Here is a 21,784-nt window from a genome sequence, read left to right on the forward strand (position 1 = left end):
TTAGCTTAAAGCACTTTGCAAATGCTTTCTGCTCATCATCTTTTTAGTCTCCATGGCAACTGTATGATGTAGACATTATTATCATTCACATTTAGTGGATGGAGTATTGCATGTTAAGGTGATGAAGCACCTTACCCAAACTTATACAGCCAGTAAGTAGAAGAGTGATTCACAAGAGTGGTTTCAAAGCCTGGGTGCTGAATCATGACTGTTTTCTGTGTCTTCTGTTGAATGCTGTTTATACAACAAATTATCATTATTAGTAATTGTGAATTCAATTATGGACAAGTTTGCTAGTATGTGTTCTAACCTGTAAGTGAAAACATGGTTCCAAGTAAATTAGTATCTGCATGTTGTCAATCCCCAGGTCCTTAGCATAAAATATCCACAAATATTTGGTTTTGGGACAGGAAGGTATTGCCTCCTCGGTTTTGCTTTTTATTTATTAACACACAAACCAGAATCTCACAGGGACTTTCATGCCAGGAATCTTAGATTAATGATAAAGATTGTAGATCATTTCCTGAAGATATTCAGCCCTAGAGTTGAGATTGGCATAATATTCTCAAATACTTTGCCTTTGTGCTGAATGAGCCCTGGGAACCATCCAGCAATCAGTTCCCACTTGTAACTTGACTTTCTACCACACAGCTCTATCTCAACTCCCAAATCTATTAGCTCCTCAGTTATATTTATGTGTCTCTGCAACCCCATAGTTGAAAGAGACTGATGAACTATTACCAGGAGCTCCTTTGAAAATCTAAGGATTTAAATGCTCCTATCTAGAAAATGAATTTCCGCAAGTTCCAGTTCTCAAGCTCATTCTAGTACAAAATGTCTGGATACTTTGAGAGGCCAGACAACACTTTTCTTGAGTGCAGAATCATCTGAGTTTAGACCTTTGACCCAGCAACATACTGTACCAAAACTATAGTTGGCATTTCCTTTGGGCTGTCAACCAGCTTCCAAATTAAGTCATAAAGACTTATTAATTATGAATGTTCGGCCTTGGCTTAGGCTTGTCCCACTAGCTCTTTTAATTTAATTTAGCCTTTTCTTAAAATTCTTCTATGCTTTGTCTCCAGATTTTTTTTTTACCTTTGTTTCATTCTGTATGTCCTGCTTTCCTGCTTCCTTTGTATCTGGCTGGCTGGCTGGCCCCTGGCATGTCCCTGGTGTCTCTTTTTCTTTCTCCCCTGAGCCTAAATTCCTCCTCCTTATTCTCCCTTCCTGGAAGTTTTGTCTATACCTCCTCCCTCACTATTGGCCATTCAGCTTTTTACTAGACCAATCAGGTGTTTTAGGGAGGCAAGGTAAAACAGCAACATGTTTTTACATAATTAAACAAATATAACACATTTCTGCATCGTTAAACAAATGTTCTGCAACAGAAAGCATTAGCTGTTTTAATTGCTTATGTCTGAAATTCTTTTGTGCCTTTAGCCTTATACACTTATTAGTGGATTAAAAATATATCCCCAGAATGACTAGATTCATCATATTTTTAAAATGGAGGCTATTTGAGTTCAACTGTATAATCCATTTTCTATAGAGAATAAGAAATACTTCAGTTTCTTTTCAAAGAACAAAAGTATAAAAATTTTCCATCTGATTTGAAAGATTAAATTGTAAAAACAAAATCACATGGTATCTCTCAGGGTCACAACAGAGAGTTACTATGGCCCTGGGCCATTTTATCTGATCTAATTTTGCTTTATTTTAGTGCCCAGGATTTCTGTGACAAGATCAACTTTACTGGTCCTTTCATTCCCTCTTCTCTCCATTGTGTAGTGACCTTTGTAATGAACAAGGAGTTCAAATAGAATACTGCAATCTTGTCTGGATAAGAAATTGAAATGTTTTGAGTTGTGTTACATTACATTGATGTGAAATTGACCACTGCACTGCTTTGTGAATATTAGGAGAGGGATGACCTCTTTAGTTATACTAATAAAGCCTTTTCAGTGGTAGCGATACCCACTCCCTTCTCCCCAACTTTCTGCATATAGAAAGTATTTCCTAGGCAAATACTTTGCGTCACAGTGTATTCATGACACAAACTGTCTTGATCTTTTGTTTTCTGGCTTTAGTTTAGAGATGCTCTGAATTATTCAAATTGTGTCTCTAGCAGCAACAAGGGATCTTGCCATCTATAAAATCTATATTGTCTGTGCTTAGATACTACACACATGCCTTGCCCCATCCCAATTCCTTCTCCAGTTAGGTTCAAAGCTTGGGTCAGTGGCCCTAATGATGGGAAGAAATTCTTACTCTCTGTCTTCCCAAAGTGACTTTGGTTAAAACCCATCCCTTCATTTCACCATGACTGTTGTCTGCCTTGGGCGGGAAGCTCTGACAGGATTCTGAATACAAAATAATACAGACTTATAAGGCTTAGGGGAAGCCTCTCAAACTATGTCACTAGAGGCAAACTGATGACCGTTAAGCCTGCTAGCCATCTGAGGAAGAACATTAAAGAAGAAGAAACAGGCCAGCATCCTCAGCCACAAAAAACAAACAGACAAAACATCAAAAAAAAAAAAAAAGAGAGAGAGAGAGAGAGAGAGAGAGAGAGAGAGGAGAAACCAGAACTGGAATGGGAAGCTGCTGGTACCTTCTTTCCTAAGTAACCCTCTCACCTAACTTTCCTGACCTACTCAGTAGAACAATCGCCACTTACAGAGTTCAAATGGCAATTGGCATACTAGGACAGAACAGGCACAGTGAGCTATGACGCCAGGAATGTAAGGGGGTGTGCCAGTTCACAAACCCAATTACAGGGCACAAAACACCATCCTCGTTCTCATGTGTGGCAGTTGTTCATGTCTGGATGCCATAAGTGACCACAAATTGGAGATTGCACTTTTCTCTTCCTGACTGAATAAACAGAACACATAGACATGATCCTTGGGCAGATTTTAGCCCAATTTAAGGTTAGAGTAGCTAAAAATTAAAGAGTCTGTTCTGTGGGTAGAGATCATCATTGGGGGAGAGGGGAAGGTGACGGGGGAGGGGGGAGAGTGAGACAGGGGAGAGAATTTTTGTAAAAATAAATTCTATATTGTTTGGAGATTATGAAAGGCTTATGTGACTTTGTGCCTGCTCATCCAGTTCTTTAGTTCCCGATGTTCTTTGGGGATTTCAAAGGGAAATTATATTAACACATCAAGAAAGGTACATTGTCTATTTTAGCTAAAGCTTAGTTCCTAATGGGATCCCTTGAAACACTAATCCCAGATTTAAAATTTTGAAACCATACTTGAACAAAAAGAATCTAGATAAAATTTCTAGTATGGTTTGGGCTAAATTTTGCTGTGTTTTGGTTATGTAACACAGTTGGCTTGTTTATCTGTACTTTATTGTCCTTAGGGTGAGGACAGCTACTAACTTGTACTTCCTGGAAGAATTCTGAGAGAGTTTTAATTAGTTGCTATGTGTGAAGAGTTGATGTAGTGCCAAACAATGATAAATGCTCAGGTAGTCTTTCTTCTTATTAGATGTAAATGTGTGTCTTGTTCTATCTTTAGGAATTAATGACCAAGCTAATAACTGAGACACCTGACCAGCCAATCCCATTTCTCATTGACCATCTTCAGTCTAAGCAAGGGAGCCGAGGACAACTGCAAAGAACTTTGTCTGGGTCAGCAGCTCTCTGGGCAGAAAGTGAAACATCAGGTAATTGGGGGAAAGAAGAAACTATGACTATATATGTTAATTTGAGACACATCTGATACAGTGGTTCTCAACCTGTGGGTTGAGACCCTGTTGGAGGTTGGATGACCCTTTTACAGGGGTTGCCTAAGATCATCAGAAAACACAGGTTACACCTCATAACAGTAACAAAATTAGTTATGAAGTAACAACAAAAATAATTTTGTGATTGAAGTCACCACAATATAAGGAATATATTAAAGGGTCACAGCATCAGGAAGGTTGAGAACCACTGATCTATTAGAAAAGTTTCACAAGTATTTTTAATTATAATATATAAACCTAAAATTTTCAGGTATTCTGTGATTAGTTTTGTGTTAAGTTTTCATATAAAATAGTTTTGAATTTGAATACATTATAATGTACTATGCTTCTACAAATGAAAATCAGAATATTTCATTTAATAGAAATATTCTGATTTGCATGAAAATGTTTCATTCTGTGTGGATTCAAAGTAATTATTCTAAACTTGTGTTTCTTTTTATTAACAACCTGATTGAAAGAATACAGCTTATCTGCTCAGGAAAGTAATGACAGTGTCTACAAGGTTACTCTTGCTTTTCTCAAAGCTGATTACTCTTTATTTCTTCCATGACTAATATTATCTTGTGTAGTAAATTTAACTTTAGAACTAGTTGAGCACTGGGCAGCTCTGAACATTGGGAAACCAGCCTTCAAGTCTCCAGTAGCCTCCTTTCACCACTAAATCGGGGATAACACTAACTCAGGGATAGATGTGACTTCAATTTTCCTACACTCTGGTCTTTGGGTTTGTACTTTGCATTCAAATCCCAATCTCTCCATGCCTTGGGCTAGTCTGTTTACGTCAACTTGACACGACATAGAGGCATTTTAGAAAAGGGAACCATTTGAGAAAATGCCCCATAAGATTTGCCTATGGGCAGGCCTGTGGTGCATTTTCCTGATTGATTGGTCCAGCTCACTGTGTGCAGTGTTACCCCAGGGCAGATGGTCTGTGGTTCTAAAAGAGAACAGGTTGAGCCGGGCGGTGGTGGTGCACGCCTTTAATCCCAGCACTCGGGAGGCAGAGTCAGGCGGATCTCTGTGAGTTCGAGGCCAGCCTGGGCTACCAAGTGAGTTCCAGGAAAGGCGCAAAGCTACACAGAGAAACCCTGTCTCGAAAAACCAAAAAAAAAAAAAAAAAAAAAAAAAAACAGGTTGAGCAACATGAAAATCAAGCCAATAAGCAGCATTCCTCCATGGTTTCTGCTATAGTTCCTATCTCTGGTTTCTTGCCTTCAAGTCCTGCCCTCAGTAATTGAGTGCTACTGGAAGTGTAAGATGAAACGGAGCCTTTCCTTCTGAATTCCCTGCTGGTCATGCTGTTCTAGTGTTAAAAATAGAAACCCAAACTAAGACCTGTCTGTTGCATGGGTCACCAACTCTTTGCCTAATTCCCATGGGATTGGACTGACTCTAGATGATTTCCTGGGACAGTGCCATGATGCCTTTTTTTCTCCTCACACTCTGTGGAATCTCAGGAAAGGATTTTGCCTTTCTCTTGCTGTGTTATCATATCAATACCTTCCTGGTGTTCTCACAAGTCTACAATAAAGAGGGCAGAAAATGAATACCCTCTGAAGAAAGTGGATATTGCTGGTGATGATATCTCCACCAAAGGTATCTTCATTAGACAGGAAACTAGAACACGAATCTTGCTGTACAAATCTTGCTGTACAGAGAATTTCTTGTATCTGCCTTATTTATTTATTTATTTATTTTTGGACTCACTTCCTTGGGTTTATAAGTTAGGTGGGTTGATTGGCAAAGGTTTTGGTTTTTTTAGGTGTTAAAATGGTACCCACCTTGTGGTAAAAGATCATATGGCCATCTTTGAAGCTCTAGAAGTTCATGAGAGCCTAAATTTTATAAATAATTTTATTTAAGGGGGCAATTGTATATTAAACTCTGAATTATTTATCAATAAAAATTTGCCATTCAATGTCCATGTCCAGAAGCCTGTGTTTGGCTTAGTCAGCTCTGTATAGATTCATAAGACAATCAAACTGTTAGCTGGGTTGCATCCTCATCTGGACACTGAGCTTGAAAAGAACATGTTTCCAAAACCATTTGGCTTGTTGGCAAATAACCTCTCCACAGCATGTGCTAAGTTCCTGATTTCCCTTCTGGCTTTCAGCCCATGTTTCTTCTTAGTTGCTGGATACAAGTAGCATTCACTTCCACATGACACTTACCATGTGACAGGTTATTTTCTCCAATTCAAGAAGTCTGCTCAAATGGGATTTCCATGATGTAATGATTACAATGTAATTGTGACATTATAATCTCAACACTTTTGCTATATTGTATTTGACAGAAGCAAATCAATGATCTCATCTTCATTCAAGAAGAGGGAATAATGTAGGTCATGATTAATCATTACTTTGTTATCATCCCAGATTTCTTAGAATTCTCATTCTCACAAGAGTTTGTTGATTTTTCTTAGAAAGGAAAGGGAGTATATTATTATAGCTACTGGTTTACTAACTTAAGTAATAGTATAAATGCTCATTTAATAGGTCAAGATGAAGCATGAGACTAAATTTCCCATAAAAAATAGAGGCTGAGTTCCTGTTGGTGAATTTGAGTTTTTGTGGAACATCTTAGTAAGCAATACTAGCAAGTATTTGAATGTGATTCTGAATCTCTGTGCTGAGTCACAGCAGGAGACTCCAAAATGGGACTCATCTGGTATCAAAGCAAAAACCATACCATCCACAAGAATGAAAGAATGGAAAAAATGCGCTAAATTATATATCAAGTAAGGAATGTTCTGGAAGATGATTAGTGTGAGACTATTCTGTGTGATTTAAATTTTGCTGTTTCTTAAAAAGTAAAATTACTTGTTGAATAAAAAAAGAGTTGGAGATTAGATAGAGGAAGTAAGTGATCCTAATCCTGATAATTTACCAGGAGAGAATAGAGACAGGTTATGAAAAAGAATATTAATGTTTGTTTAACAACTCTGGGGCAAAACTGAGTTGAAGACATGAATTAGTCATTATTAAAACTTTTGGAAACCACCAGCAAAATGTTCTCCAGCAGAACCTCAAAATTTGAAGAGCCAGAGGAGGAGGTGGCACACAAATTTATGCAAAGTTTATTGATGAGCAAGTTGTACAAGTAACTAAGCACAAAGCCTGGTGTGGAAGATAACGGTGGTGTTTGAGAACAGACTTTTCCAGAGAAACCCAGTCAGAGATAAAAACACCTATAATAGATCAATGTAGTGCAAGAACCACATGGTTCTCTAGCTGTGCCAAGAGATGGTGATATTTGACATCAAGTCTTCTAAGGTGGAGTTGTTCTGGGGAGTGAGAAGACCCATCACAGAGCCTGAGTTTGGGGTGTCTAAAGCATCAGAGAAGTGAAGGTGTGAAGAACTGATGCAAGAATGTCTGAAGCCTGCAGTGTATAGAAGTTTAAAGAGGTCACCAGTGTTTCACTCACATTGTCAGAAGGACAAGATAGACTGCAGCCATGTCTGCAATACTGCTAGGGGGGAAGCCCAGGCTAATAGTGAGGTGTGATGAGTGGTGTTTCCCACAAGGGAGAAGGGCACTTCATTTGTGGAGGCCTCCTATTGTACAAGCACCTGGAACCTAGGAGCTTCGAGCCTTCACAGTGTGTGTGTGTGTGTGTGTGTGTGTGTGTGTGTGTGTGTGTGTGTGTGTGATGTTGGGATGGGGTGAAACCCTCCATTACAGGAAGCTGCAAAGAAACATTTTTATGTGAAAAGATGATATATACGTTAAGATATGAAGTGAGGATTTGAAAATGGAGCAGTGCTTGTTTATGTGAAGTGTAAGGTCCACAGAAGAGGGGGAAATATTTCAGAGGGAAGATGTGAAAAGAGAAAGAGAACAATCAGTTATTGGATGTTGATAGAAACAAAGAATGGTTATTTGGATGGTGGTTAATGATTCTCTCTTAAACCATGATTGTGATTTTGTGTCTTCTAATCAATTACAGAATGTCTCAAGGACAGAGACAAAATACTTTTCCAAGACAGTCGATTGACTTGATCTGTTTGGGAGGCATCTAGGCAGTGGTACGAGGTCCTGGGCTCATTGCATGAGTGAGCTGTTTGAAACCTGGGACTTATGCAGGGACGCTTGGCTCAATCTGGGAGGAGGGGACTGGACCTGCCCGGACTGAGTCTATCAGGTCAATCCCAGTCCTCGGGGGAGACCTTGATCTGGAGGAGATGGGAATAGGGGGTGGGCAGGGGGGGGGGGGGGGGGGCAGGAAGGGAGAGAACAAGGGAATCTGCGGCTATTATGTAGAACTGAATAGTATTGTAAAATAAATAAAAAAATAAAATACTTTTCCAAAATACCTGAAGTTGTCCTATTGTTCTGTTTCAATACATCTAGCAACTCAGGGTACAGCGTGTTCTCACTTATGCATTGCTTAATAGTGTGAAGGAAGACCTTATTTTTGTTTCATTTTTGCAATGAAAAGCAATTCCTTTTGTATAATAATTATACACACACACACACACACACACACACACACACACCACACTTGATGTTCAAAACTGTAGCTGAGATGCTTTCTATGATTCTCCAAGAAGATCATTTTTGTGCAAACTGAGTTTCCTCTAAGAGACACCATTTCCCCCTTTCATTTGCCATTACTCTTCTCATTTTGTGGCCTCTCTGCTCTGGAGCTTTATTGAGTGAAGTGGGTTCTGTATGCCCCTGATTCAATTTTCAGCACTACCAGTGTTCCTTTTCCAGCAATGAGTACAAATTTAATGTGGTATTGCATTTTAGTTTTCTGTCAGCACTTAAAAAAAAATCACAAAACTCCTTTTCAATAGAATTCTATGTACAATTGTGTTTTAATCACAGCTTGCTCAGCAACTCTTCCCTAGGATTTTGTTTTGTTTCATAAAATTATTCTACTTATATTGGAAAGTCAGGTTCTGACATTTAATAGCTGTAAGATTATAATATTCCTTGGTGTCTTAAATATTCTATTCTTTAATTAAATATAAACTCACTGTGAATTATGAACTTTCCACAAACCATATTGTTAAAACATGCTGAATTTGCAACGGTTCTAAGAATTTCATTACTCTTTATTGTCCAAAATTTAGATTTTAGCAGCATTGATGAATTTATGCACTGCAGTATTTAAAAGCATAGCTTGTGTTCATTCCCTATGTGGATTTCAAAGGAATAATATGTAAAAAGGCTTGGGACAGAAGCAGTTTATATTTACTAATAGAGAAGTTTGTACGTTTATCTTTTTAATTTGTCATGCCAAGTTCATGGCATGATGTATCAGTTGTTTTTCCCCATTGTCATGACAAAACATACAATAAAAACTTGCTTAAGAGGCAAAAAAATATGTATCATCAATGCCTTCCAGAATGATAGTTTTCTAGTGATTCAAACTTAAATGTGGAGTGTTTTTTATCTAGTTTCAGGTATGCCAGCAGATAATATAGGCAGAGTTTTCCTTGCCCTTTCATAGTATAGGTTGAAATGAAACTCTGGGGTTCTAAAATAAAACAAAACAGAAAACATGAAAAAAACAAATCTTAACTACTGCTGAAATTCTCATATCAATCAAATCGTGTGTCTGCTACACTAGTGGGTGAATTTCTTTCTGCCCCTCATATTTACTCAACCAACTAGATAGGAAAGATATCCTGGCTATTTCCCTAATACAACTTTTGGACAGAATTATAAAATGAAATAATCCATAAAATCCAATATTTTACTGAACTTAACTGTAGCTAGAATTTTCCTGCCTTGCCCACAGTTAGGACAAATCTCTGTCACCTGCCAGTCCCACAGCTGCTCAGACTCAACCAAGTAAACACAGAGACTTGTATTGCTTACAAACTGTATGGCCGTGGCAGGCTTCTTGCTAACTGTTCTTATAGCTTAAATTAATCCATTTCTATAAATCTATACCTTGCCACATGGCTCGTGGCTTACTGGCATCTTCACATACTGCTCGTCATGGTGGTGGTTGGCAGTCTTTCCCTCTGCCTTCCTCTTCTTTCTTTTCTCCTCTCTGTTAGTCCCACCTTTACTTCCTGCCTGGCCACTGGCCAATCAGTGTTTTATTTATTGAACAATCAGAGTAATTTGACATACAGACCATCCCACAGCACTTAACTCTGCTCAGTAGACATTTAAATATATATGTAATATATGATGCTTCATTTCATGACCAAGATTTTTTTCATCCTTATTACTTTGATTTATTTGTTTTAACAGAACCCAAAGGAACAAGAAGGGATTTCAGAAGCTATGATAAACCCTGGCAGTTGAATGCAAAGAAGCCTAAAAAATCAAAAAGCGACCTTGCTGTGTCTAATATTTCTCCTCCATCACCAGACTCCAAATCATGTAAGTTTGCTACTTAAATGTTACTAAATTTGCAAGTCTTTGTACTTTGGAAGTAAAGAAAATTTATCAGTTGAACTGAAACTTTTTATATGTTTTTTAGCTCTGTTAATCATAATGAATCCATGATCATTCCAGCATTTACATTGAGTTTCATGCATGCAAATCTACTTACTCATCTATACCTTTCATATGTGCAACTGACTCAGATCTTTTCTGATATTCTGTTAAAAGAAGACTGGGAGCTGCCTAGAATAGATCTCTTACCTCTTCTGGCCTGTTGCAACAATAAACCTCCTTTGAAGCAGCTCAAACTTTTAAAAAAAGCAAATCAAATCTTTAGAGCAGAAGGGAAAAGGATTTGCACTCCTGAATATTAAACCCAAACTTAAAATAATGTTCATCTGACTTCCCTTAGGCCTTCCTCTTTGTTATTCAGGCTTACTCTCCATGGCCCTTCTTTGTCCTACCATCCTAGACATGCTTCAGTATCTACTTCCTGGGTCGCTATTGGATTTTTCCAATGCTCTCTCATGACCACATGCATTGGAGCATGCTAAGCATCTCAGGCTTATACCAAACCCCAGTAAATCTTGGACGACAAGAGAGCTTGGATGTTGTTCTTACACACTAGTTCCCTGTACTTATCAAAGTGTGGGTGCTTGGTTTTAATCACAAGAGAAAGGAGTAAGTTTAAAATATTTTTGTAATGTTTAGAAAGGCACTGCATGCTAACTGGAAATTGGATGTGGGTAATTTGTGAAGGAGACTGAAATGAACTCTGAATTTCACCTACATAACTGCACAGAACTTCAGTGAAGAATGTATGGAATACTAACTTTAAACGTCCAGCAGACTGTAACTTTAATGAAATTGTCCAGCTTCAACAGTTCTGTATATAAATTAAATCACAACCATTCTTAATGTACACATTTAATATTTGCACAGCTTAACCATATGACCAATAACGCTAAGATAGCCACTTATTCAATCATGAAGTACAAAGTAGAAAAACATGATGAAAGAAAAAAAATTGAGACAACAAATGAACTGTGTCAATCCTCCCACTCCATCACCAATGAGCTCTGTCTCCTTCTCTGTCATCTGAAGTTAAGACTATAGACTTGAGAATCGCTTATGTCTGAGGGGACATGCCTGAAGCCATACTCCTGCAGGCTCTGTGCTCTCAACCAGACACTGTCCAGCCACAGGATGGCTGCTGGCACAGTGAGCTTCTCATTAGGTTTTCTTCTGCCTGGGTAATTTATTTAGAGTGTCTAGTCATAGCAGAATATTGGCAAGACGCTATTAATGACAATGAAATAACAAACCATCTCCCCTGGAATATGTAGAGATATTGTATATGACAATAAAAATACAATGAATTTAAGACCTACATGGAAACACATTACCAAAATTACTACATTTTGAAGCAGTTGTTGAAGATGTGTATTTCAGTCTCTGAAGAATGATTAAAAATAGTACAAAATAGACAAAAGTTAGTAAATTTATCAAAATCAGAAATAAAATTATCTTCCCAAAACTACAGAAAAGTGGTAATAGTTACAAATAAAAACAAAGAAGTGGGAACCGGTGAATAAGCAGGTAAGGGTGCTTGCCACCAGAGCCTGATGTCCTGAGTTGGAACCCCAGAACTTACATATAACAAAGGGAGAACCAGTTCCTGCAATGTGTCCTCCATTCTCCACACTTACGCTATGGCATGAATGTTCAACCTTGTACAGTAAATAAATGGATATAAAAAACTACAAAGAATAGATTATAAAAAGAAAAAACAAAACATCATGGTAGGGGCTCCGGCCCAAATGTCAATAATTACACTAAACAAGTGGACTTGACATTGCAATTGAAAAGCAAATACTATCAGGCTGGACATAAAAGGTTATAGGTTAAAAGCAAACAAACCAAAAGAAGTATGCAGACACAAGTTTTAAATACAAAACATAAAGAAGCCTAAATTGCTAAAGTAATAACTGACAAAGTAGAATTTGAAGTGAAGAGAAGACCAGTACCAAAAAGAGAGAGAGAGAGAGATTATCCCATAACAATATCTCATATCAAAATGTTATCAAACCAAGACAACATAATTCACTAGTATAAATATAACTCATGTAGAGTTCTTGCTTGGTATGCACACAAGTTCCTACGTTTAATCCCCAGTACCAGAAAGAGAGGGGAAAGGAAAGAGGTAAAGAGGGAGAGAGGGAGAGAGGGAGGGAGGGAGAGAGGGAGAGAGAAGGAGAGAGGGAGAGGGAGAGGAAGAGGGAGGGAGAGGGAGAGGGAGGGGAAGAGAGAGGGAGGGGGAAGAGAGAGAGAGAGAGAGAGAGAGAGAGAGAGAGAGAGAGAGAGAGAGAGAGAGAGAGAGAGAGAGAGAATTAAAATATATATCCAGGAATAACAATATACACCAAGAGCAAAGTTCCCAGGCATATGATGGAAAATTTCCAATGCTACATATAGGCTCAGTATGGAGAACAGAAAATAAATAAGGATACAGGAATTTGAACACCACAACCAAGTGCTTTGAGTTAATTAACACTTATATTGTGCCAAATAAAGGTAGAGTATATAATTTTGCCTTCCAGAAGGAATGTTCGGAAAGATAAACAACTTGTCATTGCCATATAACAATTTAAAATTGAAATTGCAAATGTATAAATAACTCATAAGTTAAGGACAAAATCTTGTAGAAATTAGACACATTTTGATCTATAAATAGTATCAATTTATAGGCAGAAACTAAAGTAATAATGCTTAGGAAGAAATTTCTAGCTCTATTGTAAAAATAATTTAAAAAAGCATAAAATTTTGTGATCTCAGCATTCATCTTTAAAAAGTAAGTTGTGATTGAAACCAAGTATATGTTGAGAGAAATTGATTAAAAGAAATTGAATAGAAAAAGGAAAATCGGAAAAAATAATATAACAGTTGATTATTTGAAAAGATATTTTTTAAATATCTGTGAAGACATATCAAATATATATTATAACTACTGAAAGACTGAGCACTAACACACATGATAAAAATATTAAGAGGCTTTTTAGAAAATAATTTGTGTGACCTATACCAATAGAACTGACAATGTATATGGAAGACAGAAATTCCTAGAAACACATATTCTAAAATTGATTGAGGAAAAACAGAAATATTTAAATTTCTTTTATCAATGGAAGAAATTGAATTAGCCTATCAATTTACCACACAAAGAGCCTGAAGCCAAAATGGCTTCACTAGAGAACAAAACATTTGCCAGGTCGAGGAAAGTGCACTATACAAAACTGTTATAGAAAATAGAGAACAATGATGGTTCCTATTTCAGCTCATTTCAAAAGACCTTGACACTATTGCTAAAACAGGATAAGGACACCTGTATTAGTGAGTTATCCTGTGGCTGTGACAAAATACCTCATAAAAGCAATTAAAGGCAAAAGATTTAATTTTGGCTCATAGTTCATCATGTGATGGAAGTAATGGCTGCGGGAGCATGACGTAGCTAGTCATCAAGCATCCAGAGAAGCGTTCAGGGAGGGATGGGTGCTTGTGCTCTGCTAGCTCGTCTTTTGAAGTCAAGAACTCCAGCCTAAGAAATGGTACCACTCACACTTGGGGTGTTCCTACCTCAATTAACCTAATCTAGGTGCCCTGCAGACATTCCCAGAGGCCTGTCTTCTCAGTGAGTGTAGATCCCATCAAGTTGACATTAACTGCACCAACATTCCATCTAGAAAAGTAGAATATTCTTCAAGACCACAAACACTGTGTTGACTGCTTTTATCATTGCGATTTCAAAAGACTTGATATAATAACCTAAATGAGGAAGGGTTAATTGTAACTCCTGAATACAGAGGGGCCACTCCATCATTGTGTGAAGGGCATGATGGAGCAAGGTAGTTCACATCGTGTCAGACAAGAGTCAGAGACAAAACAATATGGAAAGGGATAGAACAAGATGTCACCTTCAAGTCTTGCCTCAGTGACCTTGCTTCTCCTGATCCATCCAACCTTGTACTTTGAATCTACCTCTCAATAATACTGCCATGTTTTGATTCCTCTAGGAATTAGTCTATTCAGTCTCTGTAAATGCAATCTATCACACACAATCCAGGGTAATGTCTTATAATCTCCTTTGTAATTGCATTTATCAATTATAAATTGATGAAATTGGCCATTACAGGCACGAATACTTTTACAAAATATTGCAACATTGGTACAGGAGTGAAACAAAAGAGTAGTAAGTTGCTATATTTGTTTCATCCAAGAAATTCAATGTTTATGTAATATGCCAAAATTAATTTGTGTCATTCACTTTAAACTAAAAATGAGCAGATTGAGAAAAAATTATAAGTCTCTTCAACAGAGGAAGGAAAGCATTTGGAAAATTGCAACTGTTATGATCAAAACTCTGTTAAAATAATAATAAAGGAACATGTTCTTGGCCTAAGAAAGGGAAAAATAGAAATCTCTCACCCAATATTATATTCTTCATCAAAATAATGAATATTTTTCCTTTGTAACTGAAATAGGTGTTTCAACTTCTGTTCAACAAGTGTTTATAACTTTCATTACAGTGGAGGTCACAACCAATGAGATCAGATAATAAAAAGTTCACAACTGCAGATAAGCTTGTGAAATACTATTCATGGATTTCATCATTGTAAAGGTCAAGATTGTACACAAATTTACAATAAAAACACAAAGATAGCTTGAAAAATTAGCAAAGCCACCAGATAAAAAGTTAAACTAAAAACAGTAATTGTACTTACATAACAACAATGTAGCTAGGATAATATCCTAAAAAACATTTACAAAAGTAGTAAAGAACACTGAATATTTAGGGATAAATTTGATGGGAGATGTGCACATTGTTTATAGAGAAAACTATGTGATATTTCTGAAAGAAAAAGTAAATCAATTGGGTAAATATATCCTGTTCATGTTGTATATTGGGAAAATGTCAATATTCTAATTTGTGCCAGAATTTAAACATAATTCCTATCCAAATATCCAATAAGCATTACTCTAGAAATTGAAGTAATTATTTTTAAAAGTTATGCTTATCAAGATAATTTGATGTTGTGGGCAGGGTGGACAAACAAAACAAGTCAGTACAACAAAGAGTTTCAGAATGGACATCTATAGCGTTACAGAATAAAATAGGAAATTTTTCTTCATTGGACATCATCAAGGAAAACCAAATGAAGCAGAACTGAACCTTACCTTAGTTATCATCAAGGAGGAGGAAACCCTTTCCAGAGCTTCAAGTTTCTATAGATGATACTGCATACTAAACCACTACAAGTGACATTTATTTCTGTGTGAAAATTTAAGGAAAGTGTAATAATACTTGAACACACAACTCAACAGCATTTTAATACAATCACAGTATTGATCCCACATCATCTTTCTAATGAAGTGTTTTCAGCACTCCCAAAGTTAATACTGTACCCACTAAGTGGCCGTTTGACAGTCCTGACTCCCACCAGTCCCTGGCTACCTGCTGTCTGTCTCTGGGTTTATCTGCTGGAATGATAGAAGAATCCTTCAAGTGTGACCTTTTGTGGGAGCTTGTTTCATTTAGCAAGCTCTTGTTTCTCATGCACATTTCAACATGTGCATAATTTTATTCTAATAGCATTCCCTTATGTGTACATGCCACATTTTCTTATCCATTCCTTCCTTCATGGGTATTCTGAATGTTTCTTCCTTTTTGACTGTTGTGGATTGTACTGCTATGGTCATTCATACACACATTTAACTGAAATAGCATTCTCTGGTACCTAGGTAATGGAATTGTAAGGCCAAGTGTAATTCTGTGTATAGCCTTTTGAGGAGTATCTACACTTTCTATGGAAACTATTCCATTTACATTACCATCAATGATGTGCAAACACTGTAATTTCTCCCATACCCACCAGTGCTTGGTATCTTTTGGTATTTTTTATTAAAAACATAGCCACTCAAGTGAACATAAAATGATGCTTCATTCTTGTTGTCATTTGCATTTCCCTGAGAGCCAGGTATGTTGAGCATCTTCTCAGTGACATCTCAACAATTCGGGTGTCTTTCTAAAAGTGACTGTTGATATCTTCGCCAAGTTTTTGGTGTTTTGTTACTTATTTTATCCTGAGTTCTTTTATAATCTAGGCACAAGTGTCTTATCAAGTGAATATTTCCACCCATATCGCATGTTATCTTTTTACTTTCTTGACAGTGTGCACTAATGTACAAAACTTCTAATTATTCTAATCAATTTATGTGTTTCTTCCTTATTTTTGTTTGTGCTTTAAGTATGCTATCTAAAAGTCTCTTGCCAGTTCTAAGATCATCACCTCTCTCTCTCTCTCTCCCTCCCACTACTACTTAGAGTGTTATCTCTTATGTGCACCCATTGCTATGTCTTGAGTTCCTTTCTGTAAGTGGTAGGGGGCAAAGCCCCGATTTCATTTTTCACATGTGTGTACTCAATTGTCTCAGCATAATTTTTTGAAAATATTCTTTCTCCATTGCATAATCTTTGTGCTTTGTTGAACACTAATTGACCATAAATATGAGAGTGATTTTATTCTGTGTTCACCAATCTGTTTAATTAAATTGTATAGTTGTGGTTTTGTGAGTATTGTGCTGTTTCACTTATTAGGACGTTTCACTTATTAGGATGTAATTGTGTTTTTCTATCTTTTTCATTCTCTTTTGGGATTATTTTGGATGCTCTCCATACTTCAAATTCTAAATAGCTTTTAAAAATCAGTTTTTCCTTTCTAAACAAGGCAAATTGTGTTTTGATTGCATCACTGAATTAATAGATTACTTTGGGGGAGTACTGGTTTAAAAGCAGAAAGCTTCTTAGCCATCAACAGGAAATGCTACTCTAATTCTTTAAATCCTCTTTAATTATATCCATTATGTTTTTTTGTTGTTGTTCATTTTAGAATAAATATTAAATTCAGTCCTAAATATTTTATTCATCCAGATGCTTATCACTCATGGAACTGTCTTTGTTTTTCCTTCTGATTATTATTGCTGGTACTTAGAGACAAGATTAACTTTTTTGGTGTTCATTTTATTTCCTAAGACTTGGCTGAAAACATTTATTCATGTTACCCTTCTGCGTATGTATGGATGCTTATGACTTTTTAAATATAAGATCACTTCCATCTTCAGACAGTGACTGTTTTGCTTCTCCTCCAGCTGGGATGCTTTTCAATTTCTCTTTACTTTCTTAATTTCTATAGCTAGAAATTGCCATGCAAACATATCTAGAAGCATCAAAAACTAGCCAGGAATTCTTGCCCTGTTATTGCCTAGAAAAAAAATCTTCCAGCCTCATGCCATTCACTACAGTCATTTACTGTGAGATTTCCCTATTTGCCTTTTATAATGCTGAGGATGTTCTCTTTAGCCCCTAATTTGTCAAATAATTTAAATCATAAGAATGTATTCAAAATTCTGTCACTTTTGAGACATCTCTGCAATTATTTCTCTGTTTTCTATCAGCATGTTATATTATTTTAACTACTTTCTTGTGTTAAACCACCCTTGCATTCTCTTGGTATGTAATTTGTCCAATATGCTGCTGTTGTTGGTTTGGTACTAAGTTACTGAGGATTTCTGCATTGATTTCCATTAAAGATACCGGTGAGTCCTTGTTTCTTTATCTTTGTTGAGGGCAAAGCTGGTCTTATAAGATGAGGTAGAAAGTGTTCATTCTTTTTCAGTTTTCTAGAACAAAAAGAAAACTTGATGTTTATTATAGGATCTTATTTTAAACTGATTGTTTTGGACCAATCCTAGAGAGCTTTTTATTTGTTATGTTTTGTTTTTTATAATTGTGTCATCTGTACTACTCAGATCTAAAATGGTATTCTGAATGAGTTTTGGTGTTTTTATGGGTTTCTAGGATTTCATTTTTTAATTTGCTTCTTTAGGGGTTAATTATAATGTCTCATTAAGATTTTTGACTTTAATAATGTGAGTCTTCAGTTCTTTCATCACCCTTGCTAGAGATTTGTTAAATTTTTAATCCTAATGAGGTGAATTTTAGCTCTTTTAGCTTTATAATTGTCAGTCTTTGTCTCACTTTTATCAGTTCCAATAATTATATCTTCCACCTTCTGCTAGACAGGGCTTGGTTTGTTCTTCTTTGTCTACTTAACTTTATTATTCGCGGGGCGGTGGTGGCGCACGCCTTTAATCCCAGCACTCAGGAGGCAGAGCCAGGAGGATCTCTGTGAGTTCGAGGCCAGCCTGGGCTACCAAGTGAGTCCCAGGAAAGTTAGCAAAAACATTTAAAGTTCCTCTTGGAATGAGAGCATACAGCTATGGATTCCCGTCTGAACCCCGTTCTCCCCACACCCCCAGAGGTTATAGAATGTGCGTTTTCCCCCATATGCTATTCTTCACTTCTCTTGGGAGTCTCTGGTTGTAGTCATGTTTTATTTAACTCTTTCATGCCTGTATGTTTAATAGTTTTGTTCTTGATTTCCTGTTTTCCTATCATTGTCAGAGAACTTATGTTGTATGATTTCAGTTATTTTCAAATTCCTTGATATTTACAAAGTTATGTTACATATAATCTCTCCTAAGGAATGTTTCCTCCACCCTAGAGGAGGGTGGTCATTCTGCTGTCACTAAGTGCAGTATTCTGTGTACATCTGCTGGCCCATCTTAGTCTGTACAGTGGTGAAGCTGGCCTTTTTCTCACTGATTTCTCTTCAGGATTCTAAATATTTTTATAGAGATATTATATTCCCAAGCTCTTATTTTAGAGCTGCATCTTTCAGTTATATAAGTTTTGATTCCTATGTTCTGAGACTGTAAGGATAGGCATATAATATAAATACATAAACTTAATCATTGTGACATATTATTATGGTGGATTGACCCTGTAAAGCAGCATGTTTTGCCCCTCTTTATCTTTAGGAAAAGTTTTTATAATAAAGCCCTTCTTTTGTCTGCTGTTGTACAATCAACACAGATTACTTTTCAGTAGTATTTCTTTCATTTATCCAATTCATGTTACTTTATTAATATTTCTTTCTATTCTTTTCCCCTTTGAGGATTACACTTATATGTTGGCATTCCATAAAAATCAATAAATTAGAAAATGATAACAGTAGTACTTGAGTTGTGAGAAATATATATTATATATATATATCCTTAAAATATTAAACAAAACTCATTTAGAAATGAAAAAAATCCATTCTTAGCAAATGCTTGAACAATGAAATTTAAAAGAGACTCTAAGTTATTGCCCATACTTTTAAAAGAAAAAGGGCACAAATAAATATTTTAAAAATTATGGACTTTCAAATAAGAGAAAATGCTGTCAACTATGTGTGTTTGTGTATGTGTGGTGTATGCATGTGTATGTGTATCTATGTGTGTGTCTGTGCTTGTGCATGCGTGTGTGGTGTGTGTGTGTGTGTGTGTGTGTGTGTGTGTGTGTGTGTGTAGGGGGATAATCTGTGTGTATAACTTTCTGAACGTATGTTTCTCTCTGTGTTTTAGTATGTGTTTGCATCTGTGGTTTTGTGCCTGTGTCTTGTCTGTGGTGTGTGTGTGTGTGTGTGTGTATGCACGTTTTATTCAAGGCAAAATGTAGGGTCTCTTGTATGTCCTCTAGCACATGCTATATTTCTATTTCACAATGAAGTTCCCTCCGTCTCCTTGTTTACCAACCCTCCTTCCCCCTCTCAGTTCCGCCCCCTCTCTCCTTTTCTTATTTCTAACTGGGTTTTACTAGATTGTCCAATATGCCTTCAAACTTAAAAACCTTTCTCTCTCTCTCTCTCTCTCTCTCTCTCTCTCTCTCTCTCTCTCTCTCTCTCTCTCTCTCTCCTCTCCTCTCCTCTTCTCTCTTCCTCGCTCCCTCTCTCCCACCCCTCCTCTTTCTGTTAAGATATTTATTTAGTCCACATGCCTGTAATTCAACATTTGTAAGGTAGAAGGATTGCAAGTTTGAGATTAGCCAGGGCTGCAAAGTGAGTCTCTGTCTCAAAATACAAAATCTTTCTTCAAAAGAAAAAAAAATCCAAACAAGAAAATGTTTGCTTCTCAGCCTACCATAAAAATATAGTATTTATTTATTAGACTGATTTCACAACAAACAAAATAACTTTATCCTACCCAGTGGCTTGTTAGTTTTCAATAGCTATATAGTGATTGATAAAGTGGTGATAGGTACTTAACATGTGTTAAGTACTTTCCAGTTACTTAGTATGTGGGATGATGGCTTATAGTAAACAAAATGTTGGCAGAATGATGAAAATGACATTGTCCACCAATTTTCTGTGCATGGAAGTAAATGCTTGCACTTTTTGCCCATTTCATATTCATAATCCAGTTAAGAAAACTGAGATAAATACGTTGGTTTAGGTTAAAATAAAAAAAACTGAAATCATCTCTCAGAAATCCTATTAGTGCTTTTCTTTGCATTTGGGGGAATATTCCTCAGTTTCTTTCCATTTATTAATTTTTATTATTATTTTATTTTATGTGTATGGTGTCTTGCCTGCATATATGTCCATATGCAACACACTTGCTTGGAGCCTATAGAGGCCAAAAGAGAGCATCAGATCCCTTGGAAATGGACTTACAAATGATTGTGGATTATCATGTACAAGCTGATAATCAAATATGGGCCCTCTGGAAGAACAACCCGTGCTCTTAGCTGCCAAGCCCTCTCTCTAGATGCTCTTCTTGTTTACAATGTTTTATTACAAAATACACAAACAGAAGTACCTAGATATGTAGAGACCATCAGGAAAACTTTAGGATAAGAAGGAAAGGATGAGGCGTAAGGATGTAATTACAGACTACATAAATACAAGAGAACAAAGCCATCAAAACCATGTCCAAACATGTAGAAGATAGTGCAGAAAACAGAGGCACCTCGCCTCAATCAACTCAAGTAAATTATCACTATAGTACTGGGGACACTTCCTGGCATACTGGAAAGGAAAGCATGGTACAGCTATTGTTTTAGCAATCAGGATCGAAAGGTATAAATAATCTCAAAGGTCAGTCCTCTGGGTGATGATTAAGTTCTAGTGAGGACCAGGAAGCTCTGCTGTAACACTGCATTGTAGAATGACTACCAGTGACAGTGCAGTGTGCATTCCAGGAAGACTGGAAGCATGCTGACTGTCCTCGCCATCAAGAAATAGTAAGTGTAGGACAGATTTATTCACCCTCTGTTAAGTAGGCATGTGGCACTCCCTAAATTATATGTATAATTTTGTTTTTTTTTTTTAAATATCATTGAAAAAGCATCAAAAAAGCAGGCTGGGTGGGGATGACAGCAGCACCTCTGGCAGACAGTACTGGGCTCTCCTCTGCAGAACTGTATACGTTCTACACATTCATCAGTGATGCTGTTCCCATTTCTACCTGAAAGAATTTGCTTAGCTGGGTCTTAGAAATTCATTAGGGTTATGCTGATTTAGTAAAGGATGGTTGTAGGTCCTCCTCTGACATCCATGACCTCACCACTAGCCCCAGATGGATTGCTGGGTTTCCAGTACCAGGCATGATTTCCCTCTTATTGAGCAGGTCTTAAATCCAATTAGAGAATTATTGGCTATTGGCAAGGAATGTTAAGAGTGAGAGAAATAGTCTTTCTTAGAGAATACCCCCCAATTTATCTAATAGCAAATGCTCAGCCC

General features: G+C 36.8%; 1 protein-coding gene across 5 annotated transcripts in view; it reads left to right on the forward strand.

Moving 5' to 3' along the window:
* C5H8orf34 (chromosome 5 C8orf34 homolog) overlaps positions 1-21,784 on the forward strand; it is a 375,498-nt gene that overhangs the window by 87,440 nt on the left and 266,274 nt on the right. For all 5 annotated transcript variants that reach the window (XM_028864575.2, XM_028864570.2, XM_028864569.2 and 2 more), the window contains exons 2-3: positions 3,528-3,675; positions 9,972-10,103. In XM_028864575.2, coding sequence (XP_028720408.1) covers positions 3,528-3,675; positions 9,972-10,103 — 280 coding nt within the window. The remainder of the gene's footprint in view (positions 1-3,527; positions 3,676-9,971; positions 10,104-21,784) is intronic.

This window comes from Peromyscus leucopus, chromosome 5 (genome assembly GCF_004664715.2).
Source record: "Peromyscus leucopus breed LL Stock chromosome 5, UCI_PerLeu_2.1, whole genome shotgun sequence".
Classification (NCBI taxonomy): Eukaryota; Metazoa; Chordata; class Mammalia; order Rodentia; family Cricetidae; genus Peromyscus; species Peromyscus leucopus.